Raw genomic sequence first — 22,497 nt, 5'->3', positions numbered from 1 at the left:
GTGCTCGGGAAGTGAGCAAAGGCCCTGGCCTGAGCTTGAATGGGCTCCCAGGTCACAGCCAGGGGTGTGGGAGAGGAGGCCCTAGTGAGGCTGGTCAAAACCACCAAGGACTGTTAAAACCCTCGGGGCCCTGATAGCACTACCCTGTGCAAGATGAAAAGTTGACAGGTTGATTAAGAATAGCATAGGTTCCTATTTTACCAGCCAATTACCTAGTGCCAACATGAACCAAGCGCACCTTTTCATTTCTGGCAAAACACTGGGTTTTCTCCAGTAGCCTTGCAGGAAATACGCAATTGGGTTGTAGCTGTACAGCTGCCAGTGCTAAGTGGGTAAAATATAATGCCTGAAGTTAAAACCAAGGAGAACCTTCACTGACTAAGTTTAGGCCATGTTTACAGAAAGCTTTCTCTGGCAAAGTTTTAGTATTCTCCGAATCCATTGTTTTCAGGCTTAAAATTGTGTCCTCACAACAGACTTTCCTGCAAGAAAATCTACTCATAAAAAAGCATCTAAGGATGTGGAAGTCCTAAATAGCTTCTCCAGTTATTTTGTTTCCTTTTTTATCTTTGCAAGGACATTGTACACTAGACTGTAGTATGCAAGCAATTTACACGAGACGAGAAACTGTTCCAGAGCAAGAGCTGGGATGTTTTCTTTCTTTCAGTTGAGAGTTGAAGTCTAAAGTCTAATTCATGGAGATGACTATTCGCTTCCAAGAGTTCATCATTAGCTTGCCTAGAACTGATCCAGTTAACTTTTAACCCATTTTAACGGTATATTGCAATCAGACAAATGCTGAAGTGAGCATCACCATCAGGACTCTTCAGAAGGCAGCGTGCTGACTAGACACCCAAGCTTCTGCTGGAACTGAACTCCAGTGTCTTCTTACTTCAAACAGCAAGTTAAAGAGATAGAAAGAGCCAGGCAAGACACAGAAAGTGTTCTTCTATCATATGTATTATGCCAGATTATTACAATTTTCCGGATAATAGTCTGAGATCTCTGACAAATTAATAATTTCATTAAAGCTTATTGCATCATGGTTAAAAGCGGGACTAAAAATTGACCATTACTTTAATGCTAGCATTAGTTACAAAAAACCCACGAGATCTCTGTTAGCCTCTGTTGCCAGATAGCCAGTAACTTCTTATTGGAGAATCAACCTCTCGAGGGCCAAAAAATCGTGCTAAACCATGTGCATACTGAATTATTCCTCATGTTGCACTTCTTCAGCACCTTTCTTTACATTATACTCAGTACCAAGCACAATTCGACAATTGCTGGGCTGATTTTCTTTGCAATGGTACTCTGTTTCTACTGCTGTTACACAGGTACTTTGAAGCAGCTGAGAGAAGCTTAGAGCACTTTTAGAAGGTTCCCAGTTAATTTCTTTCAGGTTATGCTGATTTACAACACCCATGTGCCATAAAATTTGAATGTTGAGCCCTTCATACATATCCAGGCAAGCATTTGATTAATTATTTCCAGACAATCTGTCCCAGGAGACTGGGGTGGAAGCAGGATGCAAGCCTGTTGGTATCTCCTACTTGGAAAAAAACCCAAGTTTGTTTCATTCCTTACATTGCCCACACTGTTGTTTCAATATAGATAAGATATGATTAATGATATTTAACATGACTGCAACCTGTCCTGCAACCTATACAGTTCAGCAACAAGACAGATGCACTTCCATCTGATAGACATGTCAGATTTGGCTATCATTACATTTTGAAGCAAGTGGCTTACAAGTGGTTTCAGTATTCCTTTTTTACACTGAAAAAAAAAAACCTACTTGCTGTCACCCAGCTGTCTAGCAAAAGCAGACAACTCAACTTCCAAAGGCAAATGCTAGCCCAGTGCTCTGTGCCAGTGGCCACAACAGGCCAGATGCCTTTCCCAGTGCATTCATGTGCCAGGTGATCCATAAAGTGTGCATTGCAGTTGAAGATTCATAACCACTGGAACACTGCAAGTTCATGTGTGCCACATTTTGTCCTCACAGGTCCAGAACTGACCCATCTATTACATAGCTTGCACATCTGTTTTGCTCTGAATGCTTCCCACAGATTATATATAAACACTCAAGCAGAATTTTGGATCAAGTTTCAAATGTCTCTTCAGAGCAGTTACGGGGTCACAACCAGAAGGTGGTCATATACAGCCCCTGGAGTCTCCTGCAGAAACATAGTGTTACTGACTGCCCTTTATCGGTCCTGTTACAAAGATAGCCATTGGACAAATGTGATCAATTCTTGTATTTAACTGCTCCATTTCCCACTAAATACTACACTTCCGAGTTGATCCTGGTTTTTCTTCCAGTATCAGAGGCAGTGGTGATTGCCTCTACTGCTATGCAATGAAAAATCCCTTTGAAAGGTTTCTATGCAGACTGTTTAGAGGAACCAACAACTCTATATCACATCTTTGTCTTGGTTACTGTGATAGGGAAGCTCCAAGTCACTCCAGGACTGCTCAGTCTTGCCATAGGAAATGAACTGACTGTTACAGAGGGAAATTTTACTGGGAAGTGAATCTTCACTTCCCCGTATTTCTCTGCAATTCTGTAAAGCTGTTTTGGTTATGAAGTTGCTTCACTTTACTCTGTCCTTCCCAGTGGTTTCCCCATTTTCACACAGAGGCACACTTCCTCTTGGTATTGTTTTCACAAGATCTAAGATGCAGAGTTGCTGCTTCATGCTTTCTGCTTGCGATTAGGCACCCAAGAAAGAACAGGCTACTACAAGTATTGTAACATTCGATGGATTCCAGCCATAACCCTAGAGAAAAGACTAGGTCCTCCACTCTGCCAGGAACAGTTGATCTACTCAAAGAATGCAGTACTAGCATGCAATTGTAATCACTATTGAAGCTGTGCTCTTCACTGTTTTTCTATCCACTAGCAGACCTCGATACCTTACAGTGATCCTTGGTGACTAACCTGGCTCCTAGAGCAGTAACCAGCGTGAGTATTTGCGTAACAGTGAGCCTCCTAAGCTTTACAACCCAAGAGACCACTGGTCCACTGCACCCACTCCAGCTAGAACTTTGACCCCTGTCCCCCAAAGGTGGGGTCTCAGGCCATGAAATCAATTGTTTCCATCCACATAAGCTATTCAGATTGGCATCAGACAAACAGGTTTACTCCTTGGAGTACGTTCTTAAGGAAAGTCAAAAGTTTATTACAAGTTACAAGGGGGATCTTACAGTAGGCATCTGCTACCGACCTCCAAACCAAGATGAAAAGACCAATGAAGCATTATGTGGGTCACTTAAGCAAGCTTCGGGTCAACAGAACCTGGTTCTTACGAGTGACTTCAACTACCCAGACATTTGTTGGAAGAACAATACAACAGCTCACATGACATCCATCAGGCTACTGGAATGTGTAGAGGACTGCCTCCTTATACAAATATTAGACATGCCAACCAGGAAGGAGGCACTGCTGGACTTGCTACTCACAAACCAAGGAAACCTGCTTTGTAATATCTCGGTTAGTGATAGCCTTGGCTGCAGAGGTCACAATATTGTGGAGTTTGGGATCCTGCTGAGCATGCTGACGGTTAGTACAAAGACAAAGGTCTTAGATTTTCACTGAATTTCACTGAATTTTTTTTAGAGTTGGAAGGGACCATAAAGATCACCTAGTCCAACTCCCCTGCTGAAGCAGGATTGCTTAGAGAATGCTACTCAGGACTGCATCCAGGCGGGTCTTGAAAATCTCCAAAGAAGGGAACTCCACAACCTCCCTGGGCAGCCTGTTCCATTTTCGAAGAGCAAACTTCAGCTTGCTCAGAGGTCAGCTCAGAGGGATTCTGTGGGAAGCTTCCATGGAGGATAAAGGAGCTTGCAGGTGCTGAGAGTTTTTCAAGAACGCTCTCCTGGAAGGACAAAACCAGTTCATTCCCTTTATAGGTAAGGGAAGTAGGCAGAGCAAGAGACTCCCTTGGCTTAAAAGTGAGCTTCTGAGTCTGCTCAAAACCAAAAGAGAAGTGTACCAGAGATGGAAAAGCAGTCAAATACAAGTTGAGAACTGCAAGGGCATTACCTTTGCTTGAGATTTTACCTCTGTTAATTCCAACAGGCCATGACTTGCACCTAGAGGACCTATGCTATTCCTAAAAAACAGTTACATTTTTTGTCCTTTTGAGCACGATATGTCTAGCATAAGTATTACCTTCCAATTAAACCTATTTCTCTTAAAGAACTAAGTATAGAGCTGAAATTAGCTTTTGAGACTTCTGCCAAATATTTCCTGTTAGACAACCATTCTCCATCCAGATTTCATGTTCTACAAGGCAATAGCAATTCCAGGTCTATTTAGCATGCATAGCTCCAGCAGATGTGCACATGTGTTTGTCAGCTGTACAAGGAATGAGTTTTCTATCCCATTTTCCAGTCTAAGAAATAGAATCACTGCCGCAATAGTTTATCTCAGCTTCAAGAGCCCTCTATCCTGTGTTACATGTAGCTTACCACTACTTTAAATCTTTCTGTTGCGATGAAGACTTTGCAGCCTTGTGTGGAGCACTGAGCAGTCTGTAGTGGCAGCTTTAAACACTCCCCACACAGGTCATCAAAATTCAGCTGAGGGCCCAAGGATAATGAGACAATCATACTTGTGACAGCTCAGATGATTGAAAAGGAGCAAGTAAGAATCCATGGCATACTTTCATCTTACTTCATCCATCCCACTGTTTGGAAAACTAGTGCCAAAACTCCTCTGGTTTTTGACCCTTGAGATCTGGGTCAATAGCAGTCTGTTGCATTATGTATTGAACTAGGGACAAAGAGTAGACAGATGTCTGCATACTAGCCCCCTGCCTGCAAAATGCAAGTCCATCATGTCTGTAGTTTCCTCAAGTCAGCTGAGTTCAAGGAGACCTAAGTCTACATTTTATCTTGTATTTCAAAGTAGTGACACAAGTTGAAACTGTAGACGACAAGATAAGATGAGGCTAAACTTTGAGGTGTTTCAGTTTTGTGTGCTTTGAAAGCAACCGATTCCACACTGCAGCCGTGGTATTTTTGCAACTACTTTCAGGGACATGACAGTGCTTTTAGGACCTGTCCTAAAAGTAACAACTTAACTTTCTTTGAAGGGTGTAACAATTCAGTTTTTGGATTATAAATGAAGTGTTGTGGTTAAAATACCCAAGACCTCTTTCAAAAGCTACTGCACCACACTTGACCTCTCCTTTTAACACACTGTCCACCTTCAGATATTGGCCAAGCAGACCAGCCCTTCCCTCTTGGTGTGTCATGAAAGCTAAGGCAAACATTGCAAATAACTCAAAGGCAGGAGAGGGGATCTAAGCAGCCTCTACGAAGTAGAGGAAATGTTTTCCAGCAGACAAAATACATCTGAGCCCATACCTCTGTGTCCTGACATCAGTCTTCAACTGATCACTGTGGCAGTTACAGAAACAGCACCTATGAGCAACGTCCAGCTCTGAGAAGCTTCCCTTTTCAATGTAGAGCTGATGGCAGTGTTTTTGATCGCTAACATTTCCGTAAGGCCCTGATCCTACTTATTTTTCAAACTCCTCTATTCCTCTTCACTTCCAGTGAGTTTGTCTTGCTTTAACATGCAATACAACCCAAGCACAATATATTCCTTCTCCCCCTAAGCACACTAGCAAGGTCATCTGTATTATCTGCCTTCCCTACTAGCAGACCGTTAGTAAGACAATTCCTTTTATGCAGGACTTCTCTGCTGAAAGATCCATTTCTGGTGCCTCTGATCACTCCGCAGTGGAAGGCTGTGGGGTCAGGGATCAGACCCTCTCAACAAAAAAGCTCTATTAATCTTTTGTAACCTTAGGCTTTAAAATCTCATCCTCCAGCTTCCTTCAATAGTTGCACAAGAGATAATGAGCAACAAGTAATGCTGCTGAGAGGCTAGAACTGCACATAAATTATGCAATTTTTTTTTTTGAAGAAGGGGATATAAATTATACAGGGGAGCATTCATTGTAACTTCTAAAGTAGTCACTTCCATCCTAGTCACTTCCATCCATGCGAAGAAGCACTCCTTATACAGGAGTTCTGGCCTTTGCCGCAAACTATGTTGACTGAGTGATATCAAACATATGCCTCAGGTTGTGCACCTTGACTAGGAGCAACTTACCCTTCCCAAACTGTAGCATTTCAGAAAACCTTTCCTCATCAGGGCAGGGACCCAGCAGCTCCCAGTTTGAAATCCGTACGAGCTCGTGGCGTTAGCTCCATGCTTCTCAGTAAGCTGGAAGCAAGTGCAGCTGACACAGTCCAGGTCCAGGAAATCTCAAAGGAACCATCACAGGAACTGTAATGCTAGGAGAACGTTCCTCTACCATTCACTTAGTCAGTAGGTAATTTAAGCACATGAATGTTTTTTTCCAGGGAAATGAAAACCTCTTGGTTTTTATAATGCAGTAGAATCAATAGGATTTACAGTAGTCTCCTGCTCTCTCTGTTGCAGATGTGTGTACTAAATGGCACACTGGACAGAGTTCAACTATTAAGGGGAATCAGACACTACGTTTTGAGTTGCAGGTTGCATATTCCTAACAGCAAGCAGAAGAAGGAAACATGCATTTTAAACTGTAAGAGCTAGGGAAGCTTTGAAAGTTTAGGACCTGAGGTCCCTTGTGTAGTTTTTAACTTACTGACCCAGTAAATTCATGTACATGTTCATGGAAGGTGACCTGAGATTTGGATAAGTCCAAAGCATTTCTGGATGGAGCTAACCCTACATAGAAAACAGGACATTTCATTACTATGTCCTTTATATGATTTAGATCTAATGAGTATGATTTAGGTACCCTTAATTCAACCAAAAGTTGCCTCTTTGCTAGACGGTTAGTGCTAACAATTCTCCCTGTCAGTAATAATTGTTGAGCACTCTCCAGGGTATTCAAATTATTGTTGGGTATCAGGTTTCAATTTATTATATTTGTTCCCAAATTCTTTTTTTGCAAATGATGGAAAGTTACACTGGAATGAAAAATCACACCCAGCTTAGTAAAAACAATCCAAACCTTCATTTTACTCTGTGATAACAGTTCTGTAATGGGTACACAGGAAAGAGATTTTCCAGTTCAGTATGTATTTAGCAGCAAGCAACTGACGAGCAGGGTCCCATGGTGCCCTTGTGATATTGAATATAAGTCTCGCCACCATAAGAAGCTTGTTCAAAGCTTAGAATCACAGAGAGCATGGGGATTTTTTTTATGTTAATGTGATGATACATAGCTGGTGAAGGGCTTTTGAACTGCAATTAATTACTGCTGAGGGAATAGCCTGGCTTCAGCAGCTGGGAACATTTCCAGGACTTCACCATTAAGCCCAGTTTATGAAGAGAACAGAACTAGGTCAGACAAACCTGGTCAAACCATAAGCAAAATGTGACAGTGGAAATGTGCCAGAAGCCCTTCCTTGTCTCTAGACAAAAAGCCCATGGGATTTTATTACATCTTTATGAGCAAGCTACAGAAAGGGGGCATACAAGGTGATGCATACAAGCAGTGAGTATCAGACCCTTTCCAGGGAATTCTTCCTGGGATCTTTCCACAAACTGCGCCGCAGTGCAAGCAGGCCATGGGAGCTCTGTCGCTGCCATGACACTCCTTGAGCTGCAAAAATGTGAGTTGTTATCAGTGAGCTGTTAAGCACTTCAACGAACACAGACACACAGTAAATCCCACCGGTTTCTTTGGCGACCACGTCCTAGATGACAGTCCTTTAAGGGACTCTTCTCTGACACAGTGCAGTGTTCCCAAGTACTGCCCACTGGGGATGAGGGGCCAACTGTACTGCTACAGTATGCAAGTCATCCCATGGAGGAATTTCTCACATGGGAAAGCTTAAGGGCTGGAGTTACTATGCCAGGTAAATATCACTGATTTTGAAAGGCAAGTTCCAAAGAAAGGCAATTTCAAGTTACACTGATGTCAAATACATTCCTGAATAAACACCATCAGTAGAACTACTGTCTTTGGTACACAGCCAGACCTGTTTGTAAAAAGCAGCAGGGCTGGACTCCAGACATTGCTGCTGGGAGTCCATAGCTATCCTGTGAGAGCACAAGCACTAAAGTGAGCAATTCTACACACCCACCGCATCTTCCCATGGAATTTGGTATTACCTGACAGCACTGTTCTTCTTGGCCAGGCAGGGTGTTGCACAGCTATAGTCAAGCGCCTGCTACTGCCTTCTCAAGCTACAGTCTATTGTTGCTGGTTTTTTGATGTTAGTATTCACAGGCAGCACTTTCCCTGCCATGGCACGCACAAGTGTCCAGGGCAAAAAGAACAAGGTTTCCCATCTGAAATATAGGGAAGTACCATGACCAGCCCTGACTACCATCCTCAGCTTTGTTTTCATGTTCTTTTGCATCCCTTCACTAATTAGTAATGGCTCCCTGTAACACCAGAAACCTGGTCTAGTGGGAGGTGTCCCCACCCATGGCAGGGGGGGGTTGGAACTAGATGATGTTTAAGGCCCCTTCCAACCTAAACCATTCCATGATTCTATGATTCTTACCAGATGATGTTGAGATACATAGTTATGTTCTGCAGCTGTATATTTCAAATGCAATCTGTCACCTAGGATCCATATTAGGGAATGCTGGGTTAGCCACTTGCACAATGTCATACTCTTACAATAAGTCACATGAGATCTTCACCAGCAAGAGACACATGGTTCTGATTTCTGTCTTGCCCTCAGACTGAAGAAAACCTTTGTGGCAGCACAAAGTCTGTGAAGACTCCTTTGCTACCTTCCTTTTCTGGAGGGGGAGAGGGAAGACCAAGACTACCTCTCTCCCACCAGGAGGATCCATACTGCTCTTTAGACCTTCAGTAATGGAGCATGCTTACTGTCTCAGCAACAGGTACAACTCACTATGACAGTCCTAGGATCATGATCTTCCTTGATAGCCACCTACAGATCCTTGTCCAGGTCACAGTTTTGCCAGACTTAGTTGTCTTGACTTATGATATCATTTTTTTATCCTGTTTGTTCAATCCTCATCACTGGATGTTATAGCATTATGCATATAATACGTTAATCAAAATTAAGGTAATTGTTCTAAAAGATTAGTTTGAACTTATCTAGAGTGACTTCTCCTGTGTTTTTTTCTGCATTAAATCAATAGCACATGTCTGAAAGTTCAAAGGTAACAACTGAATCTACAATTTTCCCTAATGTTTAAAGCCCAGTCATCATACCACAGCTGAAGTGAGATCCAGGCTTCACATGAAATTATGTGGTGAATCAAATATTAATTCTCTGTCAAGAAAGTACGACATCAACAAGGTTAGAAACACTTTCAGTGTAGTCATATTTAGCCATGATAAGAGCTCAATAAAGTGCTGAGTATGTAGGTACTGGCATATGAGGCTGTCACTGGACTTGCCCCGGTATATAATTCAGGATCTTAGCTGAGACCTGATTCAGAGGTACCAATATCCCATAATTTGCAATTGAACAAGTTTTTTTACTGCATATGATTCAAGACTTTGCTGAAATGAAGCTCTCTAAGCTTTAAATAGCATGGGTAGAACTTAGGACTTAAAACTATCTTTCTTTCTTCATTTGAAGAAGCCATTTATTTTCACTGTAAACATTTTAAGTCCCTGTTTTAAAACTAGAACAGAGACAATTATCAGCCTAAGCAAAGCTACAGCACAACTCCAGAAACAATGTCCTTGGTTTAACGAAGATAATAGGTCTGTAAATCTGTACACACTGTAAATGGTTTTACAGTGAAACTTAACAAATAGCCAAAACTTGAGCAGTTTAAGTGATGGTTCATTTTAATATTTCAGGTTAGTGAAAATCCAAGTCCCTGGGGCTAGAATCAGGAGGTGGCTCTAGGACACCTTTCCCCACAGGGTAAACACATACAGTTATTGCTAGTTCATTGCTCTGCAGCAGAATGCTAGTATGTAGTTCACTTTTGAGTAAAAGACTTAAAGTCGGATAATTTGACCTTGCAAGGGATTTGATCTGTGCTCCCGCCTTCATAAATACAGGTTGCTTTTGCCTTCCCACCTTTTTACAAGCAGATTTGGTACAGAACAGCATTTTCCCAGTTATGACACGAACACTGAGGAATGATCTACAGATTCGACAACCACTTGTTGTTGCTACTCCGTAATTAGTATTGTTTGAACTAGTTGGCATTTCTCCTGGAACAGATTTCGCACTCTGTGAATGAGGTTAATTCATTAGTTACATTTGTTTCAAAGCCTCTTGAGCATTCTAATCACTCTGTAATAGTAACTGACTGACCCAAATCCTTATCCAGTGAAATAACAAAATTTCATCCCAATTTGTTACCAGAGGAAGCTTAACCTACTTAATTTTTATACTGACATTTCACTGCAGAATATGACAAAGATAATTCAGGATAACTTGGTGTTTCCATATCTGTTTTCCAGATAGGTTTGATTTCAGTCTTTATGGCAGTATCACTATTAATAGGCACAAAGATCCATCTCTCTCTCTCCTGTGTTTTTCCAGACACACCCTACATATTAAACAAAACACTGCTCATACTAGCAGTAATCACACAAACCGCCGGGGTTTAAGATCATAAACAGACACTGAAACAGTTTCAAGTTAAGTTAAATGTTGCTTACAACTTATCAGCTAGACTTAGAACTTCTCTTGGATGGTCCAGGAGTCCTTATGCTCTCGGTTTTCTCAGGTAATCCCCTTTCTGCTAGGTCTGCAATTGAGCCTCTGTGTCTAGCTATCTGTGATACTTGAGTGTATTTATATTAAATCCTTTCACCAATCAGGATAGGGTGCTTCAACTCCTTTTTTCTCCACCCCCCCCCCCCCCCCCCCAGTCAATATTTCAACTCCTGGTTTAGTAACTAAAAGCTATTCCTGCCTAATTTCCATTTCAGCAGCCAGGAAAGCATGCTCCGCCATGTCATAACAAAGCATTAGAGGAAGGTAACAGGCGGTGTTTAAATGAAATTCCACGAGAGTTCTCCCTTTCCAACATCTGTATTTGAACATCAGCTTAATGGATTGTGAACCCCGCCTGCGAGTTCTCTGTAGATCTTTTCTACAATCATACTTCCATTAAGGTCAAACTCTGCTGCTTGTTTCTACCGACGCATTCAGGTTCAGTTCCAAAAGCAAAATTTAATCGTCCGTATGCACTAAGTCCAAGTTCATCGATTGCGTATCCTCAAAATTGTTTCCTACGCTTTCTGTAGAGTTAGGCCAAGGCGGACAGAGAGGGAATAGCATGAAATGGATCGGCATAGTTATCTGACAGGAGATAGAGCTGTTTGAGATGTTGATTCAATGCTGCTTTCCAGTTACTGAATACCTTCAAGGAACAAGGTACCAAAATCAGAATGAAACCATCTGATTTAGCTTTCTGTAGTCACGGCAATGAGTAGATTTGCCATATGGGGAGGAGGAGGAGGAGGCCGGCACAGATGGAACTTTGTTCCAGACCTAAACACAGAACCAACTGCATGGGAGCATGGTGCAGTGGGAAGCTTCACCTTTGGACAGCTTTCACTCTCAGAAAGGAAAACCCGTGACAGAAGACTAACCTACACTGGGGCCAGGACCACCCTGTATGCTTTGCTTAAAGCAATCAGCAAAAAAAATATACTTGTAAAAATTTTTCTATACTTGTAATACTTGTAAAAATTTTTCCGAGTCTCATGACCTCCCCGGACTTGGGGACGGGCACCAGTTTCAGTGGTCATCTCACCTTTGATAAAAGCAGAATCAGAAAAGCTGTAAAGTGCCCAAGCTAGCCCTGTCCTAGACCAAAGAAAAACCAATCTAGATTTGTTAATGCTCACAGCAGTGGTGCCAAAGTCATTGCCTTTGCTAATTCACATTAAAGGATGACAGAGCACTTTAGATGCCAGACTCTCTAGAAGAGTTTAATAGCAAAGAGCAGAGTTTAATAGCAAAGAGATGTATCCAGTATCGCTCTGTGCGTCACAAGCAGTATTCCATGCTAATCTCAGCTGCAAGCATAAGAAAATGCTACTTATTATTATGGCCTGCTTACATGAGAAATCTACGTAAGCTGCAACAGTAGCTTATGTTTTGTTTAAATTTTACAAAGCTTATATGCTAGCTATTATGTAGGAAAAAAAACCAACAGGGTAGCAAAAGCTTCACAGAAGGTCTATGGATCAGAGCATTACAGAAAGGCTTTATATTAACGCAGGGTTTTAATGCTCCAATTATTTGTGTGTAGTAGTTGCATTCATTTACTATTGAGACTACTCTGGGAGTTTTTTTCCACATCTTAGCCTGCCATGAATTTTAGATCTGGAAGAATACAAAGCGTACAGCAGCAGCAGTGGAAACAATCAGCCCCCCCCCCCAACAGAGGCTATTGCCTAACTCTTTACTCTGCTGCTCACTTTGGCATTTTCTGGAAAGATAAGTAATGTGAGGTAATGCTTCTGCTCGAGATCAGGATAGAGGGAGGAAAAGGGGAGAATTATAGCTTTCATTTACTAGCTTTCTACATATCATTAGCTTATTCAAACAGTTTAAGGTAAATGAAAGCAAAAATCCTTTTATATTTCGTAAGTTTTTATCTTCGTTAATACCTTGAGGGGCATTCACTAGTAGAAGCAGCAACTATATTCTTCCCGCATTTTTTTTTGTCCACTCAAGAGTTTTCTACTAGGATTAGGAAATAAAACCAAGAAAGCTAATAAAAATGATACCAATTCCTGTTGAGAAGAAGGAAGATGATACACATATTGTGTCAACACGACCATATTTGTCCTCTCCCCCTCAACTGTTCAAATGAGCAGAAGACAACTCTTGCAGTAGACAGCAATGAGTGCTGAGAAAGCTTTAGTCCCTCAGCTCGAATTAAAGACTTCCCTACCTGATGATCAGAATGAGAAAATTTGCAGTATGTGATTACCTAGGGAAAAATAACCTCTGAAACTGAAACAAGCAGCTCACTTTTACTGGTTGTGGCTTTCCCACCTGCAAGGGGATAGGAGAAGTCACCACTGAGACCACCCCACACTGCTGACACCCCAGGGACGTGGTGACAAGCTACTTTGTCATATCTTCCCTCCCTCCTGCTTTGTCCCCACCATGTTCCCATCTGCAGATAACATCCTCAGAAGTATTTCTGGTAAAATTCACAGGCGCTGACCCAGAGAGGGAGGACCCTCAGCCCCACCCCTGTCCCCTTTACTGGTTGCAGACATAAAGGCTGTTCATTTCATATTCATGTGAGGCTGAAGGCTATTTGTTGTTAACTAGGTACATCTGTTCTTCAAGTAACACGTTCAGGAGTATCCAAAATCTCAGTCGCATATCACAGGTTCCTTTGTCACCATTATAGTTTGTTTTTTGGTGTGAGCCATCACATCAAGAAGCTTAATGCCCAAGTGTTACTGGGACTATTTAAACATCAGATACTGTGTGTACAGCATAAATTGGTAGCAACTGCTTTCCTCAGGCATAATAGCTCATGTATTATGTGACAGAATTCACTTAAAAGTGACTGATAGAAGCATTGCCATGGCCATTAATTGAAGGATCACCCTGCAGCCTTCATTGGGCTCTGTCAAGTCACCACGGGTTTACAAGGAATACCTGCAACAGAGCATCAGCAGATAAGCCAGAGAACAAATGCCTGCTATGACACTAAGTGCTATTGCTCATGATACAATTCAGCACCATTTTTTATGATACTCCCATTCTTCCTCTTGCTGCCAAGCTCACCAAGCTTTTCTTATCTTAAGCTGAACGGCTTAAGAATTCAGCTACAGCAGAAAAACAGCTATTTCCACCCTGGAGATGCCATAGTATACACTACTTACATTCCCAGATGTACTCAAACAATAAAGAAAACAAAACCAAGCAGTTTGATTTTTTTTAAAATACAGATCGATGAATTTGATAAATGCATTAATTTTTCAAAAACCTTAGGCTATTGCTTACCAAGGTGTCCTTATGCTGAACTGTTCTGTGTATGAAAGTTTGCTCCACATTTTACAACTGTGGAGTTTAAATCCATAAAATATTGATCCTAAAGAAGGGTTCATCGAGGTGAATTCCTAACCCTGCATATAGCTGTCTGGCAAATGATATTGTTAATAACAATTTTTTATGCTAACGATAGCGACGCTTCATTATGCCATAATTTATCTAGAGTAAACAAGATATTTCTGACCATTCCAGGCTTTTTGACTTGAGAACGCTGGTTTGTTTTTTTTTTTTTCAACACTTCTGTGTCTTTGGCCGGGGTCGTGAGGACGCTTTCAGGGCTATGGGCTATTTTACACGCTCGATGATGTACGATGAGACGCGACCACATTTTTGTCAAGGCTTGCCCAGGTTACTGCCTTCTAAGCTGCGAGACGGCTGGCGCAACCCTTACAGCTGCAAGTAATTCGGATAGAGCACTTTATGCACAAACCTCCTTTCCACGACTCCACTGTCCGGGGGGGAGGGGCCCACCGGGCTCACGCTGCGGGGCTTGGCCGGCGGCCCCTCCGGCCCGCCTGCCGCGGCCTGTCCCCCGCACCGGGGGTCTTCCTCCGCTTGTTTGTGGGGCGAGCAGCTGTTGGGAGCACGGGGCCACCGGCGGGGCAAGCACGGCGTTCCAGGCCTCCCGCGGAGGCAGCTGAGAGACCTGGTCCGAGAGGAGAAGGAGAAAAAGGAGGGGTGGGGGGAGCGACCGGCCCCGTCGCAGTCGTGCGCGACCCCCGCTCTCCCTCAGCGCGCCCGGACTACATTTCCCAGCGTGCCCTTCAGCAAGCACGGCACGGGCGAAGGAGGGCGGCCTGCGCGGTGACGTAACCCGGGGGCGTGGTCTGCGTGAGCGTGAAGCGGGCAGAGAAGGACGTAGAGGGGGGGGAGCGGGGGTGAGCGCGCGCGAGGGGAGGGGGTGTGTGTGGTGGGGGTTCGTCCCGGTGGGAGCGGGGCCGCGTGCGCCGCCGCCGCCGCGCGCGAGAGCGAGGCCGGGCCGGGGGCGCGAGGCTCAGGAGGGGCCGCGGCCATTGGCTGTCGGCGCGCGCAGGGGGCGGCGGGACCGGCCGCCGCTGCGGAGTTTGAGGCGGCGGGGGCCGGCCGGGAGCTCAGCGGCGGCCGCCGCGCTGCCGCCCTCCATGGGGCCGGGGGCGGCCGGTTTACCCTGCCCCGCCGCCGCGGTGAAGTGACAGGCGGGCGGAGAACGGCGGCGGCGCCCCTTGCAGGCTGCGAGGCGAAGGACTGCTGCCGGCCCGGCCCGGCGCGGGGCGGGCGGCGGGGGGGGTCCGGTGAGTGAGGCGGGCGGGCGGCCGGGGCTCACCCCCTCCCCCGCCCTGCGCGCCCCGCCTCCCCCCCCGCCGCTGCCCGCCGGCCGGCGCGGGGGGTCTGGGTGCGCGGAGGGGAAGGGCGCCGGGCCGGAGGTGGCGAAGGCGGCGGAGGGGAGCGGCCGCGCCATGAACTACCAGCAGCAGCTGGCCAACTCGGCAGCCATCCGGGCCGAGATCCAGCGCTTCGAGTCGGTGCACCCCAACATCTACTCCATCTACGAGCTGCTGGAGCGGGTGGAGGAGCCTGTGCTGCAGAACCAGATCCGCGAGCATGTCATCGCCATCGAAGGTGAGCCCAGCCGGCGGCGGGGGGGTGCTCCCTGTTTCCCCTCCCTCCCCTCCCGCAAGCCCGTGGCCCTGTGTGCGGGGGTACTGGCGGGCTCACTTGGAAGTGGGTGCCTGCGCCCTCCTGGCTGCCTTCCCTTCCTCCACCCCCCCGTGGCAGGCTTTTTTTGGGGGGGGGGTGTGTGTGTGTGTATATATGTGTGTGTGTGTATATATGTGTGCGTGTGTATATATATGTGTGTGCGTGCCTTGGCCTGGTCCCCATCCCTTCCTCCGCACCGAATACCCTTCGGTGCGGGTTTCCCGTGCAAGCCGGGCGCTGCGGGGAGAAGTTGTTTTTGCTACTTGTTCGGGCTGGGTTAAGGTGGGGAGGGTTATGATGCTCGCTTTGCCTGCCGGTTGGAGAAAATGAGAGATTTTATTTATTTATTTATTTATTTATTTAGGTGCTCCGTGCAGTTTCTGACATTTAAAGCGTAGGGGTTCCCGCTTTAGTGGCGTTAAGCGGGTAAACAAGAGGTCCAACTGGATTACGGAGCGGTAGTCTGTCTATGCAGCAGGATAAAAACAGGTTTGAAGGCAAGATGGAGATAACAGTCTTCTAAGCGTAGATTCATATGCATCTGTCCCCGAAGGAGTGCTGCAGTGACTCTAAATCGCTCAGGATGTGCAAAATAGGGAAAATTTGTCAGCATTGGGACCGCTGCAGATATTTTTTCTTAACTGTCACTGGAGGTGAAAAAAGCCAACAGTATTGCCGAGAAGATTGTATTTTAAGAAGGAATTTTTGAGTTATTTTGCCTGATAACTTTGTAAGCTTTGAGTTGTGTGCTTTTGCAGTTGAAATGGTCTGCCACTATTTTGGAAGGGATTCAAGCCGGCAGAGTATGAGGTACAGCAGCTGAAATAGAGAACTGCTTAAAACTGTCTTGCGTTGTTGGCCTATCCTGTCCTTAAATTATATGTAATAAAAACATCCTGCTGGGAAAGCTGCTAGTGAGATTGTTATTTGAAAGGCTGCTTTATTCGTCTGACTCGAGCAATGCAGCTTGGATAGACAGATGTAATGTTTAATACTGTTAACGTTTTATGGGCAGGGGGGCAAAAACCCCCTCTTTAAGTGTCTTGTTGTAGCAAGTCACTGAGATTGACAGTGCCTGTCACTTATTAAAGAACACAGTCCCCAGCTAAATCTCTGCATCCGACTGAGTATGCAGTAGAGTTTTGTGCATATTCTCTGTTGTATTAGTCACTTTATTGAAATTATGCTGTGTGGTTTTCAGCTTCTTGGAGTCTGGGTTGTCCCCTGGGAGTCCTTACCCTTTGGTCTCCTCTTTCACTGAAGAGATGGAAACTTATTAGTGTATATTGTGGGAAGGATATGGCACAGGCACCGCTGTTCCTTTCTCAGTGCTACTGGTGTTTGGATTTCTTCAGGGTAGATGATGGCTTCAGCAGAAGGTTTTTTTGTTTTATTTTTTTTTAAGTGGTAATTAATACATGTTTATGTGATATAAATATGTTTCTTGAATAAGATGCTTGGGATATAGCGATACAGCCAAGTTTGTGTGGAAGTGGGAGGAGGATGTGAAGCACAGTATGTCATTATCTTCATAGCATGTGACTTCTGTTAGTCTTTTCATGTATTGATAATTTGTATTGCCTGACTGTAGCTCAGTTCATTTGTCAGTCACGAAGACTTTAAAACCAAAATAGCAGCCTGCAAATGTGTTTCAAAAGCGGAGCCGATGAGTAAAATTTTCATAGACAATTTGCTGTCTAACTTAGAGTGGACACTGAGTCATGAAACCAGTAGATCTGATTCATGGGAAAGAGTTATCTAGAAGAAGCGTATATCTTAAGTCTTTTCTGTTCTGAGGGCTCTTCAGCTAACTCTTAAATAATAAACATGGCATATATTTTAAAAAATAACATCTCGCTCCTTTAGATTACAATTCTGCCAGGTTTTGTTTTTGGTAAACCTCCTTTACCTAACTATTTCCCACTGATACCAGCTTTTTGATCGATGTGGTAATGCCATATTGCATGTAGAACTTAGAGGCAGTAATTTGTTTTGTGGCTGTTGCAGTCCGATTTTGCTGCAAAGAGTTCAGTGTTATAATGGTACTCCCCAAATCACAAAACCTTTTTGAGTTCAAGGTACTCGGCTTTTTCACTGGCAGTGAGGAATCACGGTGTGGTTGGCGTGTGGCTGGCATGAGAACGTACTAAGTAACTCTGCTGAAATGGTTCCTTCCAGCAGAAGGAGACCTGTACCCTGTAAAAGAAAATAATATAATCTCATTAGTTCGGGCTGCTTTAAACCGTAACTCTAACCAATTTACCCGCTTGAGAGAGGTTGGACAGACGTGGAGGAGAATGTAGATGGAATCTAAAGTGATTTGAGAGTTATTTCAGTGGAGATGCTATTGCTTATTCTCACAATTTTCAACAGAGAGTGGCACTATCTTCCCAACACTTTGGACTTTATTGGCAGCGTAAATCTTTCTTTTTAGGTTTTGAGTTCTATTATAGGAGTGTCTGGACACACTTGCGGTACCAGTGATTGTTGAAATAATGTGAAAGTAAAACTTGAATACAATTCTTTGTATTCAAGTATATGAATTGTATCTAATCCTAAGAGAGCAACTGCTAAACATTCCTAAATTGGGTCCTAAATTGACATGTTGGTACATTTTGCACAGCTTTCTTTCCTTATGTTATTCAAAGTTAGATGTGATACTGGGTAAAACAAGTCTATGTGATACTAGTTCGTCAGTTTTTCCTCACTGGATAAAAATGCTAAAAATGGATTACTTGCAGGTTCTTGCATTTCACAGCGTTGCAAAGTCAACAGTTTAAAAGCATGCACTTTCATTCTGTTTTCTTTGTATGAAATTCATACTAAGTAGCCAAACAATTTTAGGTGATGACAGTTGACTGTAAACTGTGCAGTAAAAATTGTCTTCACGTGTTCAGTAGTTCATGAGCTTAGTTCCACCAGTAGATGCATCAGTACTTGATTAGTATTAAACTTATATCAAGTATGTTTTCTGCTTAGGAACGGGGAGAAGAAAACATGAATTGACTTCAGCAGTCTTTAAATTGCTGGAAACATCTTGGGGTTTCAAGGTACGATGGTTTTAAGGTGTGCATGTAGATTAGTAAGGGTAGGTAATAGCTGAATTTGCCAGTTCCAGTTTCTATCATCGATGCTGAGACTAGCTTCATACTCTTATAAAACTTGAAGAATGACGCAAAACCAGGGAAAGAAAGTTAAGCAGTCTGAAAATTTAGTTTCTGATCCTTCATGAAGGGATTTTAAAACAATTTCACAGTGTCAATGTCTTCTTGGCTGATAGTCTATAAAAACACTTTTGCTAATATACTCACTACTAGCAGATACTAATGCAGCAGACGCTGAGCATCTGAAATAGTTTGCTATCCTTTTACACAGTGGCAAGCCCATCAAAACAGATTCTACTTCATTATGGGGTTTGAGCAGATTTTCCTAACTGGAGAAGGTGGGGAGTATCTTGAGTCCTCTACTAGTAAAACAAAATTTTTGTGATGAAGCTTAAGATACTGGCTTCAGTGTACCTTGTGAGTCATTTGAAGATCTTCCCTGTAGCCTGTGCTTTTTAAAAAATTATTATTCCCCCCTCTAAATAAATAGGAAATATGATTTTTAAAAACTTTTTTTTTATATATACAGGGAGGTTGTTGCTTTATTTCTTATGGATGCTGTATGGGATGTTAGTCTGTTATGAATTGCTGTGTTCAGTGCATCTTGTGATTTCTATGCTAATGTTCCTGGTAAGAAAAAAAAAATTACTTGAAAAGTGTTGTGAATGCTACTCGTGAGTTTAAAAATTATGATAACTAAGTGTTTTTCTTTAGTCTTGGGACTTCAGATGTAATCTAAGTCTTAGAGAAAATATGAAATTTGTACACTTGGAAAGTACTTGTTCAGGGCAGTGCAGAGATCCTGATGGGGAGAGTAGGTGGGAGAAAATGGTGAAAGACTTATATTTTTTTTTTGCTTTATTTTTTTCTTTACTCACTTTTAAAAGTACCATTTCTTGAAAATAAAGTAATTTAGGATGGAGCTAAAACTCTTGAAGTGGATATGCGTTAGAGGGGTCTGTTATTAGCTGATGCAGGACTCCACTTCGGTGTTACTACCTGTTGTGGCCATTCTTTTCGTGGAGTCCTCTAACTTTGCAGCTCCTTAAATGCTGCTATCAAGTATGTTAGGGAGGAAATGCTGTCACGGGACTATCTTATAGCAGAAGTTACAGTCAATTTTGGGGTTGAGGTAACAATAGGATTTTAATGTTTCTGTTTTTAGTGAGATCTGAGATAAAAGAGTTGAAAAATGAATGTGCTGTAGAAGCATTGTTTGTTGGGACATACAAGACTATGGCTGTTTTTTCTGCTTAATGTACCTGTTCTCTCCTACTTGATGACGGAAAAATGGCAGGCACCTCAATGATCAACCTTCTTTGGCTCTGAATTATAGAATCATAGAATCCTTTGGGTTGGAAAAAACCTCTAAGATCAAATTCAGCTGTTAACTTAGTATTGCGAATGCCACCATGAGGCCATGCCCCTCAGCACCATGTCTACACATCTTTTAAATACCTTCAGGGACGGTGGCTCAACCAGTTCCCTGGGCAGCCCGTTCCAATGCTTAATAACCATTCAGGTGGAGAAATTTTTCCTAATATCCAATCAAAACCTTCACTGGTGCAACTTGAGGTGGTTTCCTCTTGTCCTATTGCTTTTTATTTGGGAGAAGAGACTGACCCCCCCTGGCTACACCCTCCTTTCAGGGAGTTGGAGAGAGCGAGAAGGTCTCCCCTCAGCCTCCTTTTCTCCAGGCTGAACACCCCCAGCTCCCTCAGCCTCTCCTCACAAGACTTGTTCTCCAGACCCCTCACCAGCTCCGTTGCCCTTCTCTGGACCCGCTCCAGCCCCTCAATGTCTTTTTTTGTGGTGAGGGGCCCAAAACTGGACACAGCCCTCGAGGTGGGGCCTCACCAGTGCCCAGTCCAGGGGGACCATCACCTCCCGAGTCCTACTCACCACGCTGTGTCAGGAACAGGCCAGGATGCTGGTGGCCTCCTTGGCCACCTGGGCACACTGCTGGCTCATGTTCAGCCCACAGTCCACCAACACCCCCGGGTCCTTTTCTGCCGGGCAGCTCCAGCCACTCTGCCCCAAGCCTGTAGTGCTGCAGGGGGTTGCTGTGACCCAAGGGCAGGACCCGGCACTTGGCCTTGTTGGACCTCACACAGTTGGCCTCAGCCCATCCATCCAGCCTGTCCAGATCCCTCTGTAGAGCAATCCTACCCTCAAGCAGATCAGCACTCCCACCCAACTTGATTTTGTCTGCAAACTTACTGAGGGTGTGCTCGATGCCCTCACACTTATGGAAGGAGTATCATTATTAATTGACTCTTCTTAACTTCCCAGCTTAGCGATAAGGTGAGGGTGAATCACTGCTGTGTGCTAGCCTCTAAATAACCTGAGCCTTCCTGCAGGTGTACAAATAGCTCATGACAAGGAGCAAAAGCTGATGCAGTACAAGACGTGGCAAAGAATTATATCAAGCTGCAAGTTGGAAACAGCAATTGTCACTCTGAAAACTGTTTGAATACCAGTCACTCCTTTTACTTAGCTATTTTGCTGAAACAGACTTAGGAGAACCAGTATCTGGGAACCTCCACGCAAGTAAATAATTAAGTCAGGCTCTTGAGGAGAGGAGTTTGAGTACACCTTGTATTATTTCAATAGATGAAAAGAATGATGATATAGTTGAGATATTTAGGCATAAATGACCAAAGCTGAATAAACCCAAGTATTGCATATGACAATTACATGTTGAAACATTAATAGCAATCACCGTTTTCAAGCTTTTGTTATCATGCTGCCTTTTTGAACTGTGGATCAAACTATATGATTTGAACTGATAAAGCTGATTCTCCAAACAGCCGCCTTGTTTCTGGGAGAGGGGGCATGCTTTCTATAGAGCATGCTGGGAATGTGCTTTTTTGTGTTTGTTTGCTGGGGGGTTAAATTTGTGTGATTCAGGTGTAGGGAGTCTGAACACATTATCGCTACCTAGCGTGTGAGTGCATTTGGTAAATCCTGAGCTTGCGTGTACACAATATACATTGACTTGGGTAGCGATCACTGCTTTGAAGAGCCAGTGCAATGACTTTGGAACAAGTCTCTTACTGCCTTTTTCTGCTGGTTGTGCACGTGCGACTTTGTGTACCACGTTGTGCGTTAACCTGGCTAAAAAGTACCATTTTTCTGCTGTGATTCTGTCTTGCTCTCTGCAGACCTCCAGTGTGGACAAACTGATGAAACACAGTATGTATTTTGTCATTTTGGTGGGTAGTATCAAAATGGAAAGACATTTCTTTTTAACGTGGAAGGTAATAGAGTTCATATGAGTGATGAAAAAAATTCAAATGCTTTGCTTTACTTGCATTGTGAGCTAAAAGTTTGGTTTGATAGTCGTGTCTTAAAGTTACCGGAATGTTGTATTCCAAATTGAAATGACTGTGCTTTCTGGCTTTAAGTTATATGCATTTATATTTTTATATATATATTTATATATGCATAAAGTTATATGCCATTCTTAGCAAAAGCTGCATCAGTAAATATCAGATGCTTTTGACTGAGTGCATAAAAGTTACAAATTGAGAGGAGAGCCTTAAACCATTAACTTCTGAGGATAGCTTTTTTTTTCCTGTGGCAAAGGAGGAGACATGCTGTGGATCAACTGATGTTGGAACAAATGTGTTGTGAGGCTTTAGGTTTTTCAGGGAGTGTGCCAGGCTTGTCCCACCGTTTGCTTTGGGGGATTAGTTTAAAGCAGCGTGCAGTA

The 22,497-nt window shown here is 43.6% G+C and overlaps 1 protein-coding gene across 2 annotated transcripts in view; it reads left to right on the top strand.

The window, feature by feature from the left end:
• The first annotated feature begins 15,437 nt into the window (after nt 1-15,437).
• Nucleotides 15,438-22,497, top strand: part of AGAP1 (ArfGAP with GTPase domain, ankyrin repeat and PH domain 1) — a 403,044-nt gene continuing 395,984 nt past the window's right edge. For both annotated transcript variants that reach the window (XM_074145832.1, XM_074145831.1), the window contains exon 1: nt 15,438-15,600. In XM_074145832.1, the coding sequence (XP_074001933.1) occupies nt 15,438-15,600 (163 nt within the window). The remainder of the gene's footprint in view (nt 15,601-22,497) is intronic.

The sequence above is a fragment of the Numenius arquata genome, chromosome 3 (genome assembly GCF_964106895.1).
Source record: "Numenius arquata chromosome 3, bNumArq3.hap1.1, whole genome shotgun sequence".
Taxonomy (NCBI): Eukaryota; Metazoa; Chordata; class Aves; order Charadriiformes; family Scolopacidae; genus Numenius; species Numenius arquata.
This window is presented reverse-complemented; position numbering and strand designations above follow the sequence as displayed.